Genomic DNA, 26,983 nt, shown 5'->3' with positions numbered 1-26,983 from the left:
CCCATTTGTTTTGACACACAATCCACTGACAAAAGTGCCAATTTGAGATTCGCATAGCTGTAGTGATCTCATATTTCAAACATTCATAACTTTCTTAAAAACCATTTGTCCAATTTAGTTCAAACTTGCACCATTCTGTTTCTCTGTTTTTTTTATTCAAAAGGAAGTTATTATTAGCGTTGGATTGCCCTTTAATCTATATCTCAATGAAATAATGTCAAGAGCACAAATATTAACTGCCTTGATCGGTATTTATCAATAATGTCCACATGAGATTCAGCATTCATTTATTATCTTGGCATACTCTTTTATTTGAAAAGAATGATTAAAATATAAACAGTTAAACAAAAATTGCTCCATGCATACAGCTATATATTTATATAAATAAATAAATAAAGTCCTTGCTTCAGATCTCCTTCGTTTAAACACAAAAATTATTGTAATTAATTTGTAGTTGGACACATCTAACGATTCCAAGTAGACATGTCACAAATACCATGCAATCAACTATCCACAGTACTGTTGTCTCAATTGCTATCATAAGAGTTTTGCTTTGGAGACTAGCAATCAGGGGACAGAATAGTTAACTTAACTGTAACTTAACTACAAAAAAATGATATAATTAATCTGAATTGGTAAATTCTTATATATATATAATCCTTTGATAATATTCATATCAACCATGTAGGAGAGCTCAAGACTTTGGTTAGTCCATCATTATTGTGGTGGTTACAGTAAACTTAGTAAAGCTTCAAATTCTTGAACTTCTTGAATGAATTACCATCCCACATAGCATCCTCTGAAAATTCATCAAATAAGAACATATATCGTGATTCTAATTGTGTCAACCAGTCAGAATGGAAGGGATACATAGGTGCAAATTATCACGTAGTTTTAAACAATTTTTGTTGTTGTTGTTGCAAATTAGACATAACCTTTTACAAAACATCATAATAGTTCCCATTGTACCTGAATATACAGTACTAGAAACACTTTGAGTTGTAAGATAATTTATACACATAATATAGGCAACTTCTTACTATTTTTCATAAAAGCAGCACCATGTTTCATTAAACTTAAAGCCTTTGAAAAGTATTTTTTATTTTCTAGTTCATGAATTGCAAGATCACCCAAATTGCTAAACAATATTCTGTAATTTCTAGTCTTCAAGTAGAGTAAAATCAATCATAATTAACAAAACAATAAACATAAAACATTTCAAGAAGTTATCAAAATGATATAACATAATTTGACATTGAACAAGATTTGATATTAGGAAAATGTTTCACTGAAATTTATGTTACATACTCTGTGACAAAAGTTACTGGTCTTTGCATTTTCAGTCATTAGCTATTTACTAATGCTGACAATTCAACAAATTAGGGACACTGCAGTTTGGAAAAAAGGTTTTACTGAATCAAATATATGTTTGTCTAAAACCAATTACGGTAGGCTTAAAGTTATGCTTGCAAGTAGCACTTTTGAGTTCACTTGCATACACAAACAAACACAATGTACATATGATTTCATATCTTGTATCATGCACTTAACAGTTTTGTCCATTACTCACTTGTTAAATTACTACTGCAGCATTTGACCTATTTGTCAGAGATAAAACACAGAATATTAATCATACAAAAGGCTTATCATGTTCATTACCCAATTCATATTGTCATCCACAAGACTTGTGTACTGATTAAGTATTGTCCAGAGTACATGTACCAATAATAGGTCTACTTCAAAGTAATTAATATAATTAAAAAATAGATATATAAATGATCATTTTTATCAATAAACATTGGATATCACACACTGGACATTAAGTAATACATTCATATTGTATAATAATATAATAATCCATTAAACTTCAATTAAAAGAGTTCCGATCATTAATTACCACTAAGGTCATCCTGTTCTGAAGTAATAGATATCAAACTGACAGAGAAAAGCGTGATATCTACCTCACATCCTTATTCATTTTTAGAAACGTTTTCATTAAATACAATCACAATCAATTTTGCAGCTTCACAATCACATGTGTACAAAATAAACAAAGATTTCAAATTCAAATAAAAGCTCCAATGTGGGGGTGATGCTTGTGAGAAAAGAAGTGTAATCTTTCTATAACAATAATTTAAAAAATAAAAATATAAAAAATAAAGAAATTTGTCACACTGACTGAAAGGTCTTGAATTTTAATTGGCAACTCACTAGATTGTATGATAGTATCATCGCAAAAAGAAAATAAATAAACACATTGTAAAAATCTTGCATTTGGGTCTCCCAAAAAGCGTGATCGCTCTAAAACTGACAAATTTTCCTCAATCTTTGGCAATGTTTCATCAGTTTGATGGCTCACCTTCCAAACATCTAGAAATTCCTTGTGCAAGTAAGTGCTCAACTGTCTAGGTGACGATGATTGTTTAAGGTAAGGAGCATACAAATTATTGAACAAAACATTCTAAGCGTTCATTCGCACTGACCGCCAGGGCATTTGGCTTTTCTGTAAAACGACTGCTGGTAGATTGTAAGCTCCATAACTAAATCAACTGAACTGAACTGAACTGCAGTGAACTAGATTGTTTAAACATCTTTGGTGTGATCACAACTTTGTGTCTATAATAGAAGCCAAACAATCAGACAACACTGCAAGCAAGTCCACCAATAAATGTGGTAGTCAGTGATCAAGCTATCAAACTAAAGATTGTTTAAACATATTTGTGGCTTACACTCAGTAAATAAAGATCAATTGATTGATCTATAATTGAAAACAGTCAGAAAAATCTTTGAACCAGAAAGGTTTGAACCTGATTTACTGCTTGCCGGGGAACGACTCTACCACCAGGCCATAACTGGTCCATGGCACAGTCATGATGAACTAGAAACAAATACCTAAGCTCTCCTGATTCATTCTGACTTCTAATATTCATTAGTCCGCCATCATTCATTGCTTGAGCATGGTTTGTCAATAAGTTTATTCTTTAATATTTGTAAACAATAGCATGGTGTCATGCACATCTCGCATAGCAGGATACAACATAATTAAAGGACAATAAACATTCTGTAATCAACATATATGTATTATCTACGTCAGCTGGATTTAGTACCATATATCTTTCATAGTCTCCAGAAGGAAAAATATGGTCTATTAATTTTCATCTAACTGGTTTTAATCTTTCTGTGAAAATCCTTGGTATCCCCAGACCAAACAGGTCCTCTTTGGAAAGCTTAGCCATGTCTGGACAAAGATCCAGAACATGTTGCCAGCAGAGTTCAGAAAGAGAAGGGATGGCAAGCCAAATCTTTTGGATGATCCTGGTACGCTCACGGTCATTATTGTGGACTCCGCCAGCAAATCCTTTAACACCTCCAAAGAGATACATACATTTAGCCTGGAAGGGGAGAAAAGAAAATTGAGATTATGAATGAAGAAGTATTGTTCAACAGATAATGGACAAGCTGGGGAAGACGGCTGAGAGAAGAGAGGAAGAGGAGGGATCTGTCAAGAAAAAGACAAATACAAGAGTGCCATTTCATTTGCTCATCATTTATATTTGAATTGTAATACATGTACAGGGGAGTGTTTCACAAAGACTAAAATCAACTTTAAGTTGGACTTAACTATGGCAGGCCGTTCATGCCACTGTTTGCTCTCAAGATTTACTGGCATTGGTCTCTCTCAATGGATGTACAAATCATGGTCACACATCAATAGAATTGAGCTATTTAGACAGTTCATTATTGAAGGAAAAAATATTATCTAAAGATCAAAATTGAGCGGCCAATGGTGACAGCAACTAGTGGCATGAATGGCCTGCCATAGTTAAGTCCAACTTAAAGTTGATCTTAGTCTTTGTGAAACACCCCCAGGCATATTAATTGGCTTTGAATATATAGAGGGTATGGTTGTTATGGACTCACATCAGTTATTGCTGCCGAGTGAAAGAAGGTTGGTACCGGTAGAGTGGTGGATAACTGCTCCCATCTCAGCTCAGGAAGATGCAGACACCATATATCATCCATGACGTTGTATCGGGCGTCGTGACCACCACACATGTAAACTTCTGTGAAGGTGATGTGATATTGAGATAAGGAGACTTAGCATGTAATATTTCAGTCAAATCGCCAAACTCTTTTGTGGGACAGGCATGAGCAAGAAGTAGTAATTTCGACACTGCAGCACACTTGCCTGATCCCAGTTGTGGACATTTGGGGCATTTATAAGCCACTTTATTTTACTATTAATTCTACCTTAACCTGTTGCATATGTTTTGATTTTGATATAGCTGGGCCCCGTCTTACAAAGACTTACGATTGATCCAAATTAATCGCAAGTACTCGCATCAATCGCAAGTTTGCAGTCTCCTATCTCTTATGTACATAGTTGCGATTGACTCTTTGTAAGACGGGGCCCTGGCATTTTACAAAGAATCCAGCCCAAAGATATCTCACGCTTAGAATTCATATAATAAAATAAACAGCTTGACCAAAGATGGGAAAGTCTTCATCATATCACACATTTGATGTTTGGATTTTGTGACTCGTTCGTCACTGGTCCCCGAAAGTCCAATACGCATGAATTTAGGAATGACTTGAATATGAAGAGCTAAATAGGATTCTCTAATCCTTTTATTGCATAAGCTAAAGTTGAAATACAGGTATGCAGATGTAGATTAACCTTATCATTATTAACAAAACATTTTTATGCAAAGCGTATTTTTGGCTACAATTTAATTGAGATTATGGAAAATACAGTCACACTTTGTTTAAAAGGTCAAGAAAAACTTTGGGTATCCCGTTTGGCTCTTCATATTCAAATAATTTGTAACCTAATTTGTAACTTAACGCACAGCTTTATGAAACTCCCCCCTGATAGAACTAGGAAAAAGGTATGAGTGAAATATAAAGATGAATAACATCAGACCTGACTTCCATTGTGCACAGCCATGATATGCTCTTCTCCGCGGGTAACGGTCGTCTTCTGTAGGTATTGTTGTCTGCCATGACCATTTACCTTCTGCTATATCAAATACATGTACCTTGAATAAAAACAAAAATGAAAGTAAGTACAGTCAATGACACTCGGATCCTCTTCTCATCCCTTATCATCCATGCTTCAAGTTATTTTTTAATATATATTTTTTTTAAATCCAACTTATATTTATACTAAGCATTCATAATATAGGGAATTATACTTGGAATCTTCTACACATCAGAAATTCTACAGTGAGAATTCCATTTAACTTTTAAAATAGTGACTATACAATTAAAGTAAAATGACACAAACTATTGTCTCATAGACTCACACTATTTCTAGTAAAAAAAAAACACAGGATATTGTGGCAAGCTCTCTTTAACATTTATTCAAGAAATACATTGTGTTGGATTGAATGTAACCGGGACAAGATGTGTAGAATGTCACCTTCTGATATAAAGGTATGCTGGTAAGCTCTTCCCAGCTGCTCCCGATCACATATAGTTTGTCCTGACAGTAAGCCAATCCATGTCTGTACATGCCTCTCATATGGGCCATGGTAGCCGTCTCCTGCCGATCTTTATCCAGGATGAGAGACCATTCATGAGTCCTCATGTCTAGACGATGAAGCTCTGAATCAAACAGATGATCCACCTCGGTGATCCGTCTGCATCCACCGTACACATAGAGGGCTCCGTCATGTAGGGTCATGGCCTACGTTCAAGAAAGATTACAGCAATTATTATAAGGCATTAAAAAAAAAAGATGTTGTATTGCCCTTTCAGACCGACCCCAAAATCTTGAAATCTATGGTCACAATTTTTTTAAAGTTTTTTTTTTCTTACTGTTTTTTAGGGAAAAAAAGCCAAAAAGCCACTCCCGCCACCCATCATCTCCAAGCGCTATAGTTCTCCTTAGAACTATAAGCTAAGAAAGATAACCAACAGTCTTTTTCAGGACTACACACCCTCAAGAAAGATTACAGAGAGTCCTTTTCAGGACTCCTCAATCCTCCCTCTCTCTCGCAAGCCTACTGTATATGAGGCAATAATGTATAAAAAAATATGTATGAAAGCATTCAAAACTGAGAAATATTAGCCCAAAGAGGGGAGAAAAAAAATAATGCATCAAAAACTGAGAAATATCAGCTCAAAAAGAGATTGTAAAAAAAGAAAAAAAGAAAAAAGATTTCCGACTGACCGACCCATGTTTTGGCACCCTAAAGGGCAATATAACATCTTTTTTTGTTACCCATAAGTGAAAGGTTAAGACTGAAGAGTGAATACTTTGCCCGGGAAATCCAAAGTTTTTATATGCTATTATAAAGCCTATATTGTAATGAAAATCTAATCTTTAAATTCATACCTAGACACAAGTAACTTTACAGATATCTTTTCAACAATCATCATGAGTTAAAATCTTTAAAAATGTATATTTACCTCGTTAAATAGGCTGCTCAAATCATTAAAAACAAAAATTAATTACGACTGGTTATGAAGACATGAAAATGTAAGAAATGCCAAGGCATAGAACATACCTGTCCGTATTTTGCCGGGATAGTATCGTTGCAGTCCAGTATTTTCCATTTGCGTTCTGTGAGGTTGAGGGTGTTTATCTTATTGTTGCTCTTTGACCCCCATGGGTAGAGAGTTCCACCAAAACAGATTAAAGTGTTTCCACTCAGTATCACTACAAGGAGTAAGGAATGATCACACAACATGAATATAATCTGTCTTCATGAGCTTGAGTTTGGCAAATGACCCACTATTTTAACTATCTGATCACAAATTAACCAGTTAATTTGCATCTTCATCAGCCAGCAGTTGCAAGTAGCAGGATATTTGGTTGAGAAAATATCCCAATAAGTTTGTGATGAGCGTATCGGTCTGGTGAAGTCGCAATTTTGAGCTTTGGGATAATATCCAGAGTCTGAAAATAGCGGGATATTTGGCAAACTCGAGCTGATGAAAACAGGCCTAATTGGTCTCAAAATGTTCTTTTCTACACTAACCTGTTGAAAAGTAACGCCAAATTCATGCAAACAACCACCAGTTATTTTAATTATTTGGGTGTGAAATAACATAAATGACTGGCTAGGAAATATATATTAAATTATAATTATAATTTTTTTTATTTAAAGGTATCTATGAAAGATGTAAATCAGGTTTGAGACAACAGGATGCAATGCTTGTGAGGCTTCAAAGCTATTTTTGACTCTGTAAATAGTAAATCTTCTGTATGATGGCAGCCCTTACTTCACAAAGCAATTAATATTTCAAACCAGAGAGGATTTAGCTTGACTGTTCACAGCCTTGCCTTCAGTATTATACAACCTACATTTATTCATTGATTACCATGATACTGCTATTATCTATGGAGACTAAAAATATAATCTACTGTAGGCTTATTACACCGCATATCATAAGTAAAACTAGTTTCTTTTGATAGTCATGATTCATTTTTATTTAAAGCGATTCTTATGGTAAAGATACAAGTATCAAAACTTGATTGCATTTTAAAGATTTATATCTTTAGACAATGATTTACTATCGACCAAAAAATATTAAAGGGGAAGTCCACCCTGAAATTAAGTTAGTTTTAATAGGAGTAGAAAAATGAGAGAAACAAGTCAGTGAAAGTTTGAGCAAATTCCGATTAAAAATAAGGAAGTTAGGATTTTTGAAGTTGTGATCAATCAAACACAAATTGGCAACTCTATGACGTATCATGCGAGCTCAACTTCCATTTGCTCAGTACTAAAAAAATCTAAAATTTTCATTTTCCCTCAAGAAAAATTTCAACCATACATGCACCCTAAATATAATAATTGCAAATATGTTTCTATACTCCCCCTGCAAGGAACAAATATATATTCCGTCATCAATAACGAAGAAAACATGATTTTATGGAATATTATGCACAAAGCAAATGAAGGAGAGCTCGTATAATAAGTCACAGAGTTGCCAATTTGTATTTGATTGATCACAACTTCAATAATTCATAACTTTCTTATTTTCATTCAGAATTTGCTCAAACTTTCACTCACCTGATTTTCTTATTATTCTGCCTCTATCGAAACAAACTTATTTTGGGGGTGGACTTTCCCTTTAAAGTGACACATACAAAAACATATTTCAACCATGCTAGAAACAAGATTTGTATTTATTACTTGACATTGATGCTGTCTCTGAAGGGGTAACTCCTGATGTTTTTACCTCATACCATGTCTTTGTAGCAAAGTTGTAACACCACAACTAAAAATTAAAATAATGATAAGTAGCATTGAGAAAATATAGGAATACAACAAAAATAAAGGATTGAAAATAAAATTTTCTTAAAGAATTTGGAGAACAAAACGATGATTGTGTAAAGAAATATTTTATTATTAATGAAGGTGCTCTAAATGGCAGATTATCATGTTTGTGGGTGTTTGTGTTCATTTTCCCCTTTTTCATTAGTTTTTCCTTTCACAGAAGGAAGTAAGGAACAAATTCCTCTAATTTCATAGTCTTAAATGTTGTTGTTAAATTAAATTTCACACATTTTGGGGTCTAAAATTACCTTCTTAGGAATTTTAGGTCCTAAAAGGGCACTAAAAATATCATACATAAGAATAAGAGCAAGAATCATGCACTGTGAAGGCATTTGCAGTCTTTAACAAGAACTCAACTGTCCCTGTAATTTCTAAAATTGTTATCTGTATGTTTGTATTTTGTATCTATTTGAAATCCAACCCCAAATTTTGGTTGCAATAAAGAAATAATAAACAATAATAAAGTTATGATTACAGTAGCATGGTAGATGTATGGATACAAATTTATACTATATGACAATATGCAAGCTTTCAAAAGATAAGCTATCATCATTGTTGTGGACAATACTATGCTTTTGGAGAGGAATAAGACTTTACATGATTCATACTTACATCTCTGAATACCTTATGCTCTGCTATTCCTTCCAGATTCCTATCATCGACAAAGACATATTCTGGATGGTACCCTCCAAATACATACAAATTAACTCCATCGGTGGCGCAACAATGTCCGCTTCGCTGGTATGGCTGGGCCTCTGCACCTGTAGACGAACAACAATAATAACCTGAAATAACCCTTTTCTCAAAACAGAATAGACACATATCAAAGAAAAAACATGTACAAGTATATTATAATGATATTAGGAAACTATGCCTGCTCTTTCATGAAAAAGTGAGATAAGCAATTTGACAGAATATGTCTGTAAAGCAATGCCTAATCGGTGACTATTGGTACCCCATGATCCTCTTTTTCTTATGTTAATTGAGAGCTGAGTTGATGAGATAACCACCTGTCCAGTGACCTTGCAGTTTGGTCTACTCTCTCCTATAAACTAGTACAGATAGCTTTAAATGGAGATATATCATTCATATACAGGTGTAGTATCAAAAACACCAAATCTTTTTGCCATCTTTCCTTATGTATATATATTATCCTGTAATCTTCCACATCTTCATTTTTATCTTCTATCATCTTCTCTTTTAAAAATATTTTCTTATAGATCTATCAATTTCTTCTCCTCTCCATTTTCTCCTTTCATGTTCTTGTTCTATATTTTGTTCGATTTATCATTGCATCATCTACTCTATCTCTTGTTTACTTTATCTCTCTCCATCTTTTTCCTTTTGTTTGCTTTGCTGACATGCATATAGACTAGTCTACTACGACTATACTTATAGAGGGATCCGGGCTAACTCGGACCAGGGGACAACTCGGCCCAGCTGCAAACGGTCATTTTTTGTCATTTTACCCTAACTCCAACCCTAACTCTAACCCTAACGCTAACCCTCACCTAAACCTAACCCTAAACCTAAAATGACAAAAAATTACCATTTTTGTACCTGGGCCGAGTTGTCCCCTGGTCCGAGTTAGCTCGACTCCTTATAGAGCAGTACATCTTCTTTCGTATCACCTTTCTCCATCCTCCTCACTTTACTCTACCGTAATGAGGATCTGAGACATTACAATAGACTCTAGATAACTTCACACAGACGCGCGCCCGCCCACGATCCGCCATCGGTATGTACTTGTATTGTGCAGCGGTTTGCCGTGAAACCTGTAAAAAAAGTGTATAGCCTACTGAATAATCAACGTTTAGACCCTATCCGAAAAATACTCCAAAAATAACAAGAAATTTGACACGCAACAGGTAACAAACATAACGACTTTTAACTCATGATCTTTATTTGGACATTTACTGAATATTTACTTCATTTTTGGTATGTTTTAGTAGGGTATCTCCACGCCGGAGTTACGGGTCAAATTTTGGATAGGTTTCTGAACAAGCGCCCAAACTTCTCTGCTGTAATTAGTGTCAACCAACAAAATAGTAAGGGGGTGGGACTACCCACACGAATAAATGATAAATAACGCCGCTGTGAATTTTTTTTTGCTGCAACTTACATTCATCAGCTGGTTTTTCTATATTGCATTTCTTCACTGAAATAGGCAGATGCGACATTTTTACAGGTTCAACATAGCTAGTCTAGTCCCGATTCCCCGTGGCGTAGTCTCCCCTGCCTTGCCCTTGCACTTTCTTGATTGAATCGCTCCTTATCAATAGTTACAGTCTAAACGAACATAATGATTGGCTAAGCCTTGCGTTCAGCTAAATTATTGACCAATTAGAGCCGGCGTAAGGTAGATTAGGTTGATCACTAAATATAATTCGCGAACTTCGAAATACATACATGTAGGAATCATGGCTGTCCCCAACTGCGAAGTAAGCAAACCTCGTCGGATTAAAGCTTTATTATCTTCATTTCTGAAGGGGGTTTCGCGTGAAGAAAAAAAACAAAGGTTGGTCAATATGTAAATGTCCATAAAGTGTAAAATGAGTTTGATTTTTCTATGTGAATCATGACAAAATTTACGGCTGATCCGATATGTTGCTGAGTGTTCGCGGATGACCTGTCAGACAGCTACTCGAGCACGGACGCTGAACCGTAGGCGTAGAGGCAAGGCTAGGCCCGCCTCGTCGCTGGCAGTGGGAAGAAAAAGGCTGAGCTGACCGGGCGGCGATATTTTTAAACCTAACCCAGCCATCCTAGCGCTGCATATCAATATTTGAATTTATGACAATTTGCGTTGGTACGGTATGGTGGAGATTGAAATTAAATTGGCCAGATTCGGAACTAAACAGGGGCGTCGCTAGAGCCTAGAGATGATCTAGACATGAGGAACAAGAAAGATATGATAGATCTAGAGGTCTATGTTGCTGTGTCGCCCGTCGGGTCAGCTCTGTTGCCGGTATTCATGCTCGATCTTCGTGTACTACTAGACTAGATTATCGATGCAGAAATTTGAACTCGGTGAGATCTATGATGAAAAGGTAAAAAAAGAGAAACAAAAGAAAGGGGGGGGGGGGGTGAAAGAAAGAGAGGAGAGAGAGAGGGTCAGACTAAGACTAGACTAAGAGTAGACTGAGAGAGGAGGAAACGAGGGATGGGAGTAAAAGAGAGAGATAGAGGTAGGGGGGCCGGGTTGTTGGGTGGAGTCATCTCATTGGAGGAGCAAGAAATATACGGATCTATACAAGCCTTAGATTAAGCAGCCAGGACCAGGAGCATGGGATGGGGCAATTTATTGTTAAAAGTTGCCCCTTGCTTTTTTTTTTTTTTTTTTTTTTTTTTTTTTTGCACATATCGCACGACAACCAAATGCCCTAAGATATTGATACCTACTTTGATAGAAAAATAAGGTTTTACAAAATGGAAAAATACTAGAAGAGAAAAGGTAAGAAAGAGTAAAGACGGATTGAGGACGGTAAACCCCAAACAAGAGACTCTGGAGATCTACCCCAGAATCCTCTCACCGGCACCAGAGTTGCCTAGGCCAATGATGGCCGAGAAGATTGCGCAATGTACCGCGCCGGTCTGGCAGGAAGGTGCCAATTGCGGTGAGGGGTTTTCATGGACCAGTAGATCTGAGATTATATTATCCAAAAAAAAAAAAGAGATGAGTATGAATTTACAAATAGTACCAAAATATAGAAGAAAAAAAGAAAGAAATAAAGTGAAAGGCGTAAATATTCTAAAAAAGAATGAAACGCCGATAATACCAAACAACAACAACAACAACAGGGATTTACCGGAGCAAGAGGCAATTTTTTAAGAACCAAGGGCAATTTTCCAAAAACAGATAATGACAACTAATTACACAAGTTAAATAAGTTCAAAGATACAATTTTAATTTCATAATGTGAATACGATCTATTTAATAACTTTTTAATCTTAAAGATAAAGACCAGTTAATTATGGTCATATGCAATTGCATTGTGAAAGAAACGTTGTGGAATCGATCAGAAAAGGTTGATCATCTAGCATATAAGTATTGGTGTGTACTGCAAGGTTCTGGAATCATCATAATGATAAGAAATTTGGCCCAGTCTTCGTAAAGTTATAAGCACTGTACATAGAAAGATGTATATGGGACTACGCACATGTGCGTTTATCTCTCACATTCCAATAGATAAAGTAATTTACCATATATATCAATTAGTAGGCGGTTTCCCGGCAAAATTGTTATCATGTATTAGTCAAAACATATTCTTTCACATGATTGGTAATAAGAGCTTCCATTTCATTTTTTGAAATTGGGGCGTTTCCAATACTGGTCTTTACCTTTAACAAGATCAATAGGAAAGATTGATTAGGAATATTAAATTTGCACATTAAACAGTATTTTAAAGTAACTAAAATTATTAATGAGCAAATGAATAAATAAATTGTCAATTTCACAAACATTGAAAGTCAGAAGGACTTGGCAAACTTATCCCAAATCGTTTAATTCTCCATTTGACGATTTGTTTTTTTGATTCTTCGATACATTTGTACGTACGTGCGTCACAGCACCATCTAGCGATTGCATGAACGTACGTACGTGCGCGCTAGCCTATAGTAACAAATCTAAGGGCGCATTTTCATGGCAACATGCACTAAATACGAAGCTAGTAGTAGAGAGCTTGTGCGCGGCAAACTGTTTGTGATTCATGCAGGGTTGGCATATTTCCCTCTTCGGAGGCTGAATAAAATCAGTGAAAAATTGAACAAAATGGGGCAAGGAATAAGGAAGTTAAAGCTTTTTAAAATGACTAGCCCTCTAGTGACTAGTCATTTCAAAAAGCTTTAACTTCCTTATTTCTTGCCCGATTTTGTTCAAATTTTCACTGATTTTATTCAAATATCTTAAACTTTAGAATAAAAGTAACTTGTATGAAGGTTTTGGTTCCCAGTTGCTAATTACCATATTCATGAATACCTATTAATTAGCATATGAACAAAATGCCATTTGTTTGGGTGTGTACAATTTTGTATGTAGTGAGGATTTTATAAATCTGTTTAGGTGTTCCTACTATGAGTATTGTGTTGCTAATTATTTCAGAACAATAATTTCAGTTATGAGGCTAAAAACAAGTAAAATTATTAATAAATAGAGAATTAAAATCATATTTCCTGTTTTTTACATATTTACCGGACGCATCTTATTTACCGGACGGTATTTACCGGTATTTACCGCCGGTAATTACCGCCACCGGTATTTACCACACAACCCTGGATTCATGTATTTTTTCTGTTCTGATAATTTATGGGCGCATTTTCACGACAAACACTTGCGCCTTGCCGTCTAGTTTTAGATGATTATGGGTGCAATTGGTGATTTTACGAGCGCAAATTTGCGCCTGCTTAATCGATGGCTTGGATCTATAGAGCTCGAGTATGAAGTGAAAATAATTATGGAATAGTATTAAAATTGGATTTGTCTAAGTGGCTGAATACCCCCTCTGTTACAGTATATAGTATTTCAAATACTCCCCTCAATTAATGAAAATATTGCAAATTTTATAAGAGAACCCTTAGTGCCTTACAGCAAATCGTTTGAACTTACCGTCTTTTTCCAGATCTATGAAAACTTCTTGCTTGTTCTACCCCTTCATGACTATGCTTGTAGTGTCTGGTGCCCTCTCACATTTTGCTTTATATTATAAACATTTCTTTTACAACTTTGACTTTCCAATCCTTAAACAAAGAAAAGAACCTCAATTCAAAGCCCAAGATGATATGGAAGGGAAGCTTATGCCATCTCTCCTAATTGAAAACTTTACATGTACATGTATGATGTGTTAACATTTAAAGGAGCAAAATGTAACTGGCATTTGAATATAGATGGCCTTACAGAATTCAGAGATCATGAATTTACACTATTATGTTGTGTACTACTGTACTATGTACTGCATTCTGTTGTGCTTTATTTTACTTTAAATTTTTATTTTATTTTAAATAGTGAGAACAAGGAAGTGATTAGTGAACCCACTGAAGGCGATGATGCAGATGGATTTGCAGATGGATTTGTGGTGGTTGATGAGATCTCAAGTGAACAAAGTAGCACTGTGCAGCCATTGAATCAAGAACTTTTCTTCAACAGAGTGGAGACATTTTCTGTATCCTTTCAACAAATGGTGTTCATTTTATAAACCTTAATAAGGCTTAACACATGTTTATGTTCTTTTACCTCCTATTTTCAAGCATCACTATTAGAATGTGCAGTGTCTTCCTGTGATGACATCATACTCTTTCACATCCTTTGAACTTGGTTATTAATTCCAGAGGTTGGGTTCCTGAACTTCCTGCTATCAATAGAATATGTAGGACTATTAATGAATTCATAATTGTTCTACTGCAATTTAATTGATTGGTAGACTCAGATAAAAAAACTACCGGGGTATTTGTTTATTATGTTGCATGGTAGAAGATTGTCTCGAAGACATTTATCCTTGACACAGCCACGTAGATCTCATCATGGTTTGCTAAACCAGACGAAGTGTCTCCTCTTCGCTGTGCTCAGTATGGCTGGGAGAACATTGATGTGGACTCCCTGAAGTGTGTCAGCTGCAAGGAAGTACTCTACGGTGGTCTGCCTCCAAAGTGGGAAACAGACTCATGTAAGTTCACATTATTTCATTATCTAAAACTATTTGTATTTAATATTGGACACAATGGTTGATCTTAAGATGTCTTACGATGTTTACAGACTCTTACTCATGAAAATAAGGTGAATGCTATTCTACAGACAATTTGACCTTTGTTTGCAAACATACATGTACCTTACCTGCCATGTTGTTCTTACATCCTATTTTGGCTTCAGTATAACCATGTTGGCAAGTACTATGGTAGGCATTAGGCATGTTTGTAAATTGTTTTAAAAAAAACATGGATGATTTATTACTTGCAAGTTATAATTGAAGGTTACTGCTGGGTTATTACCGGTAGTAGGTTTTTTTGTTTTGTGTGTTTTTGTACATGTATATTACTTCAGCTGGTGTAAGTCTATATAGTCAAATTAATCTATACCAAGATAATGTGTTTTGCCTGTTTGAAGCAAAATGTTGTAATTTATATTCTATTTTGGAAGGAATGAAGGAATAGTTATTTATTTATACATGTATTATGAATAGCCTTTGAAGAATTCATGATATGATGATACATTGTACTTTGTTTTATTCATGTCATTGTGTAGCTTACAAGTTATTAATAGACAGGCAATCTTTCTTAAAATGAACTACAGTGTAAAATGATTATACAACACTTTCAGAAAATTGTAAAATGTATTATCTCTCCTTTATCAGATGAGAAAGCCTGCAAGAAGTTAGAAGAGTCCCTGAAGGCTGGTCACAGTAAGATCTGTCCTTGGCAAAGCAACCCCTCACCAGGTAAACCTGTCATTAAAATAATGCTCTTTGAAGAAATCATTTTGTGCTTTCTGATTCAGTGAATGTGAAGTAAACTATGATAGCATAGTTTTAAAAAGGCATGATAAGATATAATCCCAAAGGTGATTTGAAGCATTGAAAGTAAGAATATATGGAAGATGACAATAGTATGGAATGCCTCCTTTAGTTATGTAAATAACAATTGTTTTATAAAAATATTGGAAATGAACATTGATCATTTGATTCATTTCCTTTAAAAAGTCAGTGAGTTTTGTGTTGCTTTTCTTAATTTCTAAATTAAATTCAATAACAAACCATGCAACTACTTTGACCATCTTGTCAAAATGTTAACCCATTGCATATGTGAACCGTTTGGTCCCTGTAGTAAGCCTATGGGAATGAGGGAATTCTGCAGTCAATATGTTACAAATACCTTTAAATTCAGTTATCTTTTTTTTCTTTTTTGAAGATATGTGTAACAATCACTATTTTGATCACGATCCTGATTAATCACGGACCACCAATTCATCACCATCCTATAAATAATTTGGTATGAGAGTATTGGTTTTTACTTTTTGTTTGAATGTTTCAGCATCATTTCTTGAAGTGAATCTAGTGAGCACCCAGAAAGCAGTGGATGACTTTCTTCACAGAGTGGCATCCATCAGATGTTTTGGAACCTCTATTCCAGCTGTTGACTTGTCATGTCTTCAACAGGTTCGTTGAATAGAGAGACAAATATTATTGACTCTTTGATTATCTTCATTTAGTAAAGCTATTTAGAAAGAAGAACTATTGCATTTTAAACTAATCCACCTTGATTATTAAAGCAAAAGCACCACCCTCCCCATCACCCCTCCCCAACCCTCTCTCTCTCTCTCTCTCCCTCTCTCTCTCTCTCTCTCATATTTTGTTGTTGTTGTTAATAGAAGTACTGTATGGAGCTTAAAAACAACCACTAAAATTGAACGATGAGAGCCTGCATATTTAATAAATCGCACATATGGGGTTTTGTTTTTATAGGATATATGTATATGTCTAATATTTATCCATCTGCAATCATTTTCTTAAATTAAAACTGATTCAATCAATGTCTTATGTGTGAAATGATTTCTTAATGTACAATCACGGATCAGAATCTTTCATGTTGAATCTCAAAGTAACAACAACTTTCCAAAGGTTACCAATGGAGAACGATGTTTATGAAGTGGAAAAACTGATTTGTCTTGACAGACCGCTTGTGTCGACTTTCTCTCTGTCTTCTTATAGCTTCCAAATCTAATTGAAGAAAAATTACTATTGATTTGGTCTTGGGCCATCTAGAAAAACTACATTTTCATCCAATTATGCAATTACCAACAATTTGTATTACCTTTATCTTACAATTTACATCAATTTAATGACTTCTTTAGCTTTCATCTTTCTTTGTCAGGTGAAAAAACGGGAGACCTTTTACCGCTCATTTTGTGATATTGAAATACTTTTTTTTTAAATTTCTAGGTTGAGGAGAATGAAGATGTGTTATCTAGGCTTGTGACAGGAGTTTTAGGGGAAGAGCCAACCTCTGACTACAAAGAAAGGATAGAGTTGGTCTGTTTCATGGCTCTGAGTGGCTGGTCTAGGAGGTTAGTAGAGCACGTGGGAATAAATGTTTACCTTTTTAAAGAAAAAATGACAACCTAATATGTTGATATAGAGGTCATAATGTTGAAAAATCTAACAAAATAATTGTTACTGTGTTTTATTTTATTTTTCATATAAAAATGGAAATGGGTAATCAAATTAGGATATAACACTCTTATACCTAATCTTTCTGAAAGCAAGTTTATTTACATTGTTGCATGTCAAAATTACAAGTTGAAGCTACCAGTTACCCATTCAAAATTTCCCTATTTTATATTGATTCCCTTTAGTTCCCCAGAAGTCTCCCAAAGCCCCACAATGTCATGTGAGTTCTGTAGGCGGAATGTTGGTCTCTGGAACTTTACACCTTTTGAACAGAATGCAAAGACAACGAATGAAGACGAATCAGAACCAACGGCAAAAAGACTAAAGGTAGGTGTTACAAAAGCTGTCATGAGTTTCTGTTTTGAAGAGGTTTTTATTAAAACTTGATCTTTCTGCAGGCACAAGGAGACGCATGCAATAGATGCAAGGATTAATAGACATTTCTGTTTTTTTGTTTTGTTTGATAAGTTGAATCATGCAGTTTCATGTCTATTGTTCTCGCTGTCAGTGAAGTTTATTTTACATCCGTGAGACTCTCATTTTGAGGATCTTGTTTTGTGAGGGACCAGTATATTTGAGCTACAATTTTTTCAAGTGAATTTTACCTAAAAAGACCAGTGGTGGGGGAGGGAGAAGGCATTGGGTTAGAATCTGCCTTATTTGTTATATTCATTTGAAAAAATTGCTACCACAAGATTTTGTTAATGTACAGCCTTGAGTCGCACACATATTTTGATGCGAAAGTTCATCAGGCTTTTGTAGCCATAAGACAAATTGTTCCATTATGTGCTGTACATACTGCAGCGGTACAGGAGTGTGTGAGTAATTGAATCGCTTTCAGCATTTATTTAGAATGTATAATGGCACTATATAAATCTCATGTATCATAAATATTAATAATCAATGAGTGATAATTCCATTATCACTTCAAGATACAGTGGAAATTCATAACTAGGTCCTTGGGACCAAGGAAATTAGCTTGTTATATCAAGAATCTTGTTATTGCATGGTTAAAAAAAAAAAAATTAATATAGAGAGCTGGGACCAGCATAATCACCTTGTTATGACAGATATCTCATCATATCAGAGCTCTTTATAATGAGGTTCCACTGTATATGGTTGATATGATATTTTACGGGCGTGTCATATTACAATTCTATGATTATTTATTGACTTCATAGTGTTTAATGCCCTCCTCCTGTGAGATGATCAAATTACCCAGCCTTTAGGTAGATATAACTCAAAATATCTTTTTATTTCATTTCTCATATCTCAGGTTGACAAGGGACTTTTCAATCCTATAGAAGAGCACAGGAGTTGGTGTCCATGGACCAAGCCAGCATCTGTCACATACACAGTCCGGTCATTACCACCACAAGATAAGAACCAAGACGATAACACACCAGTCAGACCAGCATGGCATGGGCTCCAGGTCTTGCTACACGAGAGATCAAGTCCTAACAAACAAGGGCCTCTAACCAACAAACAAGTGGTAAGTTCATTTTTTATTTCATTTCATTTTATTCCATTTGTCATATAAAAACATACATAATTATAACATTGATATTTACAGATAATTAAAGAACATACAAATAACATAACAAAAGATAAATACAAAATACAATTAAATATATGAATGAGGAAACCGGCAATAAAGAACAATAAAGTCTTATGTGGTGCTGGTCTCTTACGACATAATAAAGAATTTTACCCTTTAACATATAACACCTTACATCTAACACCTAACAACTAACACCTGAATAATCACAGTAGAGGTTTACGGTACACCATGTGTAAAGTCCTAGAAGGACTAAGGAAAGTGGATAGAAGGACTAATGGAAAGTGGATTATAAGGACCGCCGCACGCATAGCGAACACTCACTCCTGAAGACGGACAGTCAACCTGTCCGAAACGTCGAGTCTACTCTCCTGCTCCTGCTCTGCAACTCTACTCAACTCTCCAACTCAATCCAGTCTTCTACTCAAACCTCTCATCCTATCTACAACTTTCTGGTTTACAGTCCTTTTCAGGACTATACTCACTTCTGAAAGATACTCTTCCTTCCAATCTCCACTTTCTCGCCTTTCTATTTTCACTTCTATTTTCTATCCACTTTCCTTAGTCCTTCTAGGACTTTACACATGGTGTACCGTAAACCTCTACTGTGATTATTCATACCACCATGCAAACCTTCAAACATCATCTGATTCAGCTCTACGGGGAGCCTACTCAACTCATCGCTAGACAACTCCAGCGCGACCTAGTTAAATCAGCCAAGCTCACCAACCACCTAGCCTTCCTCAAACTCTGCCGCGACTCCGACACCATCCCTCCAGGCCTTCAACTCAAATCCTCCGTTGACACCCCCAAGGCTCAGCGCATACTACACCAAGCCGGTATTGACCTTACCCGAGAACGCATCGTATACACACGCCACCAACTCCACGATCTCAACACCGCTATCTCTGCATCTCAGTCTAAGATCAACCAACAACTCAATCCTGATGACCTCAGCAAAGTACAGTCCTTCAATGACCACACCGCCCAGCTCGCCTTTCAGACCACCAAACTTAAGCAGATTAGGAAGTTCGACCAACTACGTTCACGCAAGCCGATCCGCACCAACGACCCTCCCATTAAGGACACAGTAGTCAACCTCAGTCAGCACAGACTCTCCCAAGCCGAACACCAGGTTCTATCCCTAGGACTCAACTTCGCCGTAGCTCCCAAGAAGATACCGTTTTCCGACATTGTGCAACAAGTAGAACCCAAGCTTCGTTTCCTCTCCAAAGCTGCTGCCAACGACATCCGACTCAAAATTACCAACGCTCTCGCCGAAGCCAAGCCACCCAAACCCAACCTATCTAAAGTAGAACGATCCGCCATTCAAGACCTCCGCAAAAACCAATCCATCCACATCCTACAAGCAGACAAGGGAAACGCCACCGTCGTCATGGACCAAGATGCATACGAAGATAAGATCTGCGACCTACTCAAAGATAAGGAAACCTACTCCAAACTTAAGAGGGACCCAACCCTAGCCAACGAAAGGAAGATCAACCAACAACTGTTGACCCTACACAGATCCGACGCACTACCCAAGGCACTCTACTTCCAACTCAGATCTTTCGTCAGCCAAATCACCCATCCTCTTCGGACAGCCCAAGATTCACAAGCCATTCATCCCTCTCCGCCCTATCATCTCTACCCGAGGATCATCCTGCTACAACACTGCACGTCATCTCGCCAACATTCTACAACCACTCGTAGGCCAAACCCAGCACCACGTCACCAACTCCAAGCACTTCATCGACATCCTCTCCAAAACCAAGATCCAGCCATCCGACACGCTCGTCAGCTTCGATGTCACCTCTCTATTCACCAGCGTTCCTGTAGACCAAGCATGCGACAACGCCTCATCTCAGACCCAGACCTCGAATCTAGGACCAAGCTCACACCTGACCAGATCCACGACCTCCTTCTCACCTGCCTCCACTCAAACTCCTTCAAATGGCGCAACGACTTCTACAAACAACTTCAAGGAGCAGCCATGGGATCTCCACTCTCACCAATCATCGCCAACATCTTCATGGAACACCTCGAGCACCAAGCACTCAAGTCCGCCGACAAGTCTCCTTCACTCTGGCTACGCTACGTCGACGACACCTTCGTCATCTGGCCACACAGCACACCAGACCTCCACCAGTTCCTCGACCACATCAACAACCAACATCCCAGCATTAAGTTCACCATGGAGACCCAACACGACAACTCAATCCCTTTCCTAGACGTACTCATCACCAAGACACCATCAGGATTCCCCGCGCACCAAGTATACCGGAAACCAACCCACACAGACCGCTACCTCAATTTCCGATCTCACCACCATCCGTCAGTCTACCAATCAGTCTCCAACTCACTTATCAGACGAGCCCACCAACTCAGTGACAAAGCACATCTCCAGCAAGAACTCAAGCACATCACCCACGCACTCACTTCCATCAACCAGTACCCAAGAAGGAAAATCAACACCCGAACTTCCTACCACAAGACCAACAACATCACTACCGGAACCCAACCTGATACCAAGCCTACCGCCACCATCGTACTTCCCTACATCGGCAAGACATCACACCGACTACAACGCATCCTCCGCTCAGCCAACATCCTCGTCAGACACCAATCCAGCAACAAGCTTCACTCCACTCTTCACTCTCACAAGGACAAGCACCCATCCAACAAATGACCAGGCGTCTACAAGATTCCCTGCGACTGCGGCAAAGTCTACATTGGAGAAACCGGCCGCGATTTCGACACCCGACTCAAAGAACACAAGACCCACCACCGACGCAGCGACTGGGACAAGTCAGCCATCGTCAAGCACGCACAACAAGAGCTCCACCGCATTCACTGGGATAAAAAGTCACCTCATCACCAACATCCGACATTGGCACACCCGAAGGGTCCGAGAAGCCATCGAGATCCACCAACACAACACCGTACCCCAAGACCCAGGCCTTCACATCAACAGCATCTGGCACCCAATCCTTCCTCACCATTCTACTTCCGACCAATCTTCAACCAACTCCACAACCAGCACGCCAACCACCAACACGTCACCTATCCATCCATCCGTCAGCCCAAACACCACCTGCAACCACCCAACCACTCCTACTCAAACAAGCACTACACGTTCTCAACTAGCCACTTCACCCACACAAGCACCGACCACGCCCACACCTCGCTACAACCTACGCCGACGAAACCGCCGACCAACACACACAGAGCGACACCACTAATAGCTGTCCTCACCGCCGATCGATACACCCACTCATCAGCCGACACACCGCCCGCTACTCCGCCGACACCAACCACACGACGTCCGCATAACCGCCGCCCACTCGTTTCCCGCCAATTCACGCAACCGAGCGCCACCACCGACAGCTACCTGCCAACCTGCCGAGCCCGCCGGCCCAGTGCTTTCCCCCAAGTCCGCACTCACGCCATTATAAGGACCGCCGCACGCATAGCGAACACTCACTCCTGAAGACGGACAGTCAACCTGTCCGAAACGTCGAGTCTACTCTCCTGCTCCTGCTCTGCAACTATACTCAACTCTCCAACTCAATCCAGTCTTCTACTCAAACCTCTCATCCTATCTACAACTTTCTGGTTTACAGTCCTTTTCAGGACTATACTCACTTCTGAAAGAGACTCTTCCTTCCAATCTCCACTTTCTCGCCTTTCTATTTTCACTTCTATTTTCTATCCACTTTCCTTAGTCCTTCTAGGACTTTACACATGGTGTACCGTAAACCTCTACTGTGATTATTCATACCACCATGCAAACCTTCAAACATCATCTAACACCTGAATGTTCAGATACTGGACTCGACAAAGGTCCTTTGACCTATTCATGTTTGTAGAAGTGTGACTTTAAAAATTATCTTTCATATGATCTTTCAACAGGAGTGCCAGTTTTCAGGCTGTTGCCAGATATCAAGATTTGTCATGTCTGTGTTTCTTTCCAAATTAATTGAGTAAAACAATTTAGGAAAGCTATAAACCATTAATTTATGTCGTGAAAAAAATTGAAAGTTCAGCATTCTTGCCACAATATACATGTGTACAGATGATTCGAAAGCAGAGCTGAATTTGAAAGCCCCTATATTCCATTATTTTGTGACTGCCAAATGTTAGGGAGTTTTCTTTCCCCCTTTTCAACATTTAGAGGCTACACTAGTTGATTAGTTTGTGGCTGCCATTATTGTCAATGAGTAATTTTTGTATCATTTTCATTTTTTGCTTTTTCAGACACCACCCAGCCAAGCCTGGAAAGCAGTGAGGAGAATAACAAATTTCTGGCAGAGTCGAAGTGCTGCTCATAAGACTTGATTGCACTGATGTAGTTGTCTACTGACTTTTTATTTTAGTCATTTTAACCCCTTGAAGTGGATGGATTGTACATGGGCATAGTTCATAAAAAGTACTTGTGAGAATCATGCATGCTGCTTGTAAGCAAGATTTACGAAGTCACATTGGTTTTCTTAAAAGGGATGCAAGAAGTGTTTTTTTTTAATCACTTATTTTCAAAAGACTGTTTTTATATCGACTTTCAGTGAGCTTAGATTAAAGTGTGAGATACAAACTTTCGGGTCCTTGGGGGTTTTGCAATTTCAAAAGAGCATTAAGTCAAGTAGATTGATTATTAAACTGGTATGCTGATAAGAGATATTAATGTGATTTTCTGTGAAACTTGACTATTCCATCCACTTTCAGATTAAGAGAAGTGCCTTGAAACTTTCCTTTCCATATTATGAAGAGAGAAGAAATTTATCTCTGTTCATGCCTTCTATATGTTTTGAGAAGTGAAATTTATTCTATTTTGATTCATATGTATGGGCTGAAGAAATTAGAAAAGTGGGTTCTTGTATAGTGCTTATGTCTGTTAGACTTGACATTCCTACAGCTCCACAACTGCTGGTATCAACCATTATGTGGACCAGTCCCCCAATAGCTGTCAAGCCATCTATGTGAAACGATTAGAAAATGGGTTTAAAATACAATATGATCATACATCTCTCCCTAAGTAATTACATTTCATGATAGCTCCAAAGTACATGTATATATAATATTAATATTGTTTTTTGTTAGTCCTATGTATATTGCAGGTCATGATCAAGGACTGCTCTGCAATACCAAACATTTATTTATTTTTTTTAAATTGCAGCAAATCAGTACATGCTCGTTTGATTTGTGTTATACAAGGTGAATTTGATTTGAGTTCATGGTAATTAAAGTTGATTCATTTTAATATCGTGGTGTTACCCAACCTCCTCAATCAAATGGCGGTGTTCCAAATTACCATGAATATCTGGGGTTTCTAAGCATTTCACAACAAAAATATTCACAAATGTAATATTTTTGTTGAAATGTGTGTTTCAAATACAATTGTAGGATCGGTTGAATTGCTGATGTAAGTTGTTGGTCATTTTAGACAGAGCTTAAAGATACAATGATTTGAATGGGAGTTTTGATTTAATGAAGAAAAAAAAGCAAATAGGTACCAAACCTGCAATATGTAAAGGCCTCTACAGTTGACTCCTAAATCTATCTCAACAAGGCTATAAAATGTAGCATGAAAGAAGCTAATGCGAAAAAGAGTATTTAATAGGGATTATTCCATTGGCTGTAATGCTATGGGGTTATTTACAATTTATTGTTCTGTTGAGCAAAATGACAACCATTTTTGCACTATAGGTATCTTGTAAATCACGCTCCCTTAGGTGCAGCCATTGTTTGCATCGATAGTATTCGACTTGCATAGCCATAGTTAGTTATGAGCATGAATGAGAAATGAATATGGAAGGAAAAAAATAAAAGTAACTCCAAGTGAATTTTTTTTTTTCTTCAATTCAGTAATGTGTAAACTTTAATCTGACACGAATGGTGACTTTTTTAGTTATTAGAATCAAAAGAGCTTAATTGTGATTTTTTTAAATCCCTCTGCAGTGCTGTAGTTTTTCATCTGACTCTCTGTTCAGCTGTCCATTCTGTATACAGTAGTGTTGCCTTAGTAACTTGAAAACCATTGAGTGGCAATTTGAAGGTCAAAATTGGAAAGGTCATGGCATCAAAAAAGGTTTCTGGATCAAGAGAAAGTTTATTGTTTACCACATTAATTTGGGGAACCTGGAGGCTATGTTGGATCAAGTATGTGTGAGTATGACAAGATGAACTGGAAGTACATGTAGCTTTGGTTAATGAGGTTAGATATGAAAGGTCACAGGGTCAATGATCAATTGAAAATAGGCGGATGCATATTGGAGATGCTGTTCCTTGTAATCTGTAATCATTTCATTTACACCTAATGTGATAACATGCAACTGAACATGAAGTATTCTTCACATTCCCTTGTATAGATTTTTGTAAAAAGTAGAAACTAAATGAACTGAATACACTCTTCAATATGGAAGACAGTACAGAATTAATGTTCAACCAAAAACTTGTATGAGTGTGAAACTTTAGGCACTTTAGAGTTGCGAAAGTTTCTTGCATGACTTTTGCATGACTTCTTGTACGAGTTACAACTGATGCACCATTGATTTTGGACCATTCTTAGAAAAGTGTTTTTTTTTTACTAGTAATTTCATCTCTGCAAATTGACCTAGAGAAATGAGTCTTGAATGATATTGTATCATTCTTCAAATGTTCAATGATCTTTTATTTTATTTGCCCATAAAAAGAACATGTATTGGCTTTTTAGAATTCACTGTTTGTATCAGCCTTTTAACAAGGCCTTGAGTATGAATAACGAAAATGGCTGACTGATGTGAAGAAACTAACTTCAGCCACTTTACTTTCTGCACATATGAGGTCATGAATATTCATTCTGTTGGCAGATGACATGAATAATTCATATAAATGGATTCTTATAGCGAGTTTTGACTGATTGTTGCACATTTTTTTTAAACTTTAGCCTTATCCAAATGATGCACATGCTCATAGTCACGTTTTTTCTGATCGGCTAAATTGTATGCATGCATCAGGATGCCAAAGGTAAAATAATTCAATACATAACACAAGGGATTCGTATCTCGCAAGTGTGGAAAGGGCTTTGACTGATGCAGATAGTCTCCCAAATGTTAGGCCTCATTGAAGGGCCATGTGTCCCACAATCTTTTACAATGTATTATGAGATAATATCTTGGCGTATATGGGAAATGGACTGTGAAGATGGCAAATTCATTACATTTTCATCACATGGATCAACAGTTCAGGTACATATTGCCTGGAAAGTCCAAACTTCACAAAATAATGTATTTCTATAACTTCTTTGTATATAAATGGGTTCCAAAACTGTACCATAATAAAAACTAAAAGGATACTCATACTTTGATATCTATTGCTTTTTATTATTGTTTTTGCTTTGTCTTCTCCAATCTTTCAAATTGATGTGTTGCGTGATGAACAGTAATATTTGTGACTTCTCAAAGACATACTTGAGTGCATGTATTAAAGACAGAGTTCATAATGTTCATACATTTCATATTTGTTAATCGTGTAAATGATTGAATATTTAAAAAATGACCCAGTTACCCTCTAGATGAAAACATGAGTTGGGAAACAACGTGTAACTGAAAGACATTTGACTATGAGTAGAAACAATAGTCAAAATGAGAATTTGAAAAGAGAATTGGCAGGCATCATGCACTTCCCACTGCTAATAAGGGAGAGACTTATGAGGTGTTGGAAGAAAGTTGCGATTGATATTTGCAATCGATTGCAACGCAACTTTCTTGCAACACCCCACTAGTCTCCTCAATTTCCTAGGATTTTGTTAGGATTTAAGTTTTAACAATTGAATTAAGTTAACTAGATCTAGCTTTTATTCTCCCCCTCTTTCTCTCTCTCTCTCTCTCTCTCTCTCTCTTACTAATGGGGCCTTGCAAGAAGGTTGCAATTGATCGCAACCCAACCTTGCAAGAAGGTTGGGTTGCGATCAATTGCAAATTTGCAATTAATTGCAAGACTAGCTT

General features: G+C 37.0%; 2 protein-coding genes across 2 annotated transcripts; one reads left to right on the top strand and one right to left on the bottom strand.

Moving 5' to 3' along the window:
• Window positions 1–266: 266 nt before the first annotated feature.
• On the bottom strand, window positions 267–5,545 carry LOC115919043 (kelch domain-containing protein 10-like). The gene is made up of 4 exons (XM_030997871.1): window positions 5,423–5,545; window positions 4,925–5,039; window positions 3,922–4,064; window positions 267–3,392 (listed from the first exon to the last, which is right to left on the bottom strand). Exons 1-4 carry the CDS (start codon window positions 5,531–5,533, stop codon window positions 3,156–3,158), a joined length of 606 nt encoding a protein of 201 aa, XP_030853731.1. The 5' UTR covers window positions 5,534–5,545; the 3' UTR covers window positions 267–3,155.
• A 5,130-nt stretch (window positions 5,546–10,675) lies between these two features.
• LOC756520 (nuclear-interacting partner of ALK) lies at window positions 10,676–26,337 on the top strand. Its single transcript, XM_030997864.1, has 9 exons — window positions 10,676–10,806; window positions 14,290–14,446; window positions 14,797–14,947; window positions 15,632–15,715; window positions 16,308–16,432; window positions 17,216–17,340; window positions 17,629–17,770; window positions 18,720–18,935; window positions 23,259–26,337. Exons 1-9 carry the CDS (start codon window positions 10,709–10,711, stop codon window positions 23,337–23,339), a joined length of 1,179 nt encoding a protein of 392 aa, XP_030853724.1. The 5' UTR covers window positions 10,676–10,708; the 3' UTR covers window positions 23,340–26,337.
• Window positions 26,338–26,983: the final 646 nt, after the last annotated feature.

The sequence above is a fragment of the Strongylocentrotus purpuratus genome, unplaced genomic scaffold (assembly GCF_000002235.5).
Source record: "Strongylocentrotus purpuratus isolate Spur 01 unplaced genomic scaffold, Spur_5.0 spur5_contig_858, whole genome shotgun sequence".
In the NCBI taxonomy this organism is placed as follows: domain Eukaryota; kingdom Metazoa; phylum Echinodermata; class Echinoidea; order Camarodonta; family Strongylocentrotidae; genus Strongylocentrotus; species Strongylocentrotus purpuratus.
The sequence above is the reverse complement of the archived record's forward strand: the minus strand, read 5'-3'. Positions and strand labels throughout refer to the sequence as shown.

Coding starts and splice junctions, on each gene's coding strand:
- LOC115919043 (XM_030997871.1), bottom strand. CDS start 5,533: ATGGCCCATATGAGAGGCATGTACAGACATGGATTGGCTTACTGTCAG. Junction 4,065..4,924: donor CTGTGCACAATGGAAGTCAG/GTCTGATGTTAT, acceptor TCACCTTCACAG/AAGTTTACATGTGTGGTGGT. Junction 3,393..3,921: donor ACTCGGCAGCAATAACTGAT/GTGAGTCCATAA, acceptor CTCCCCTTCCAG/GCTAAATGTATGTATCTCTT.
- LOC756520 (XM_030997864.1), top strand. CDS start 10,709: ATGGCTGTCCCCAACTGCGAAGTAAGCAAACCTCGTCGGATTAAAGCT. Junction 14,948..15,631: donor AAAGTGGGAAACAGACTCAT/GTAAGTTCACAT, acceptor CTCCTTTATCAG/ATGAGAAAGCCTGCAAGAAG. Junction 16,433..17,215: donor ACTTGTCATGTCTTCAACAG/GTTCGTTGAATA, acceptor TTAAATTTCTAG/GTTGAGGAGAATGAAGATGT.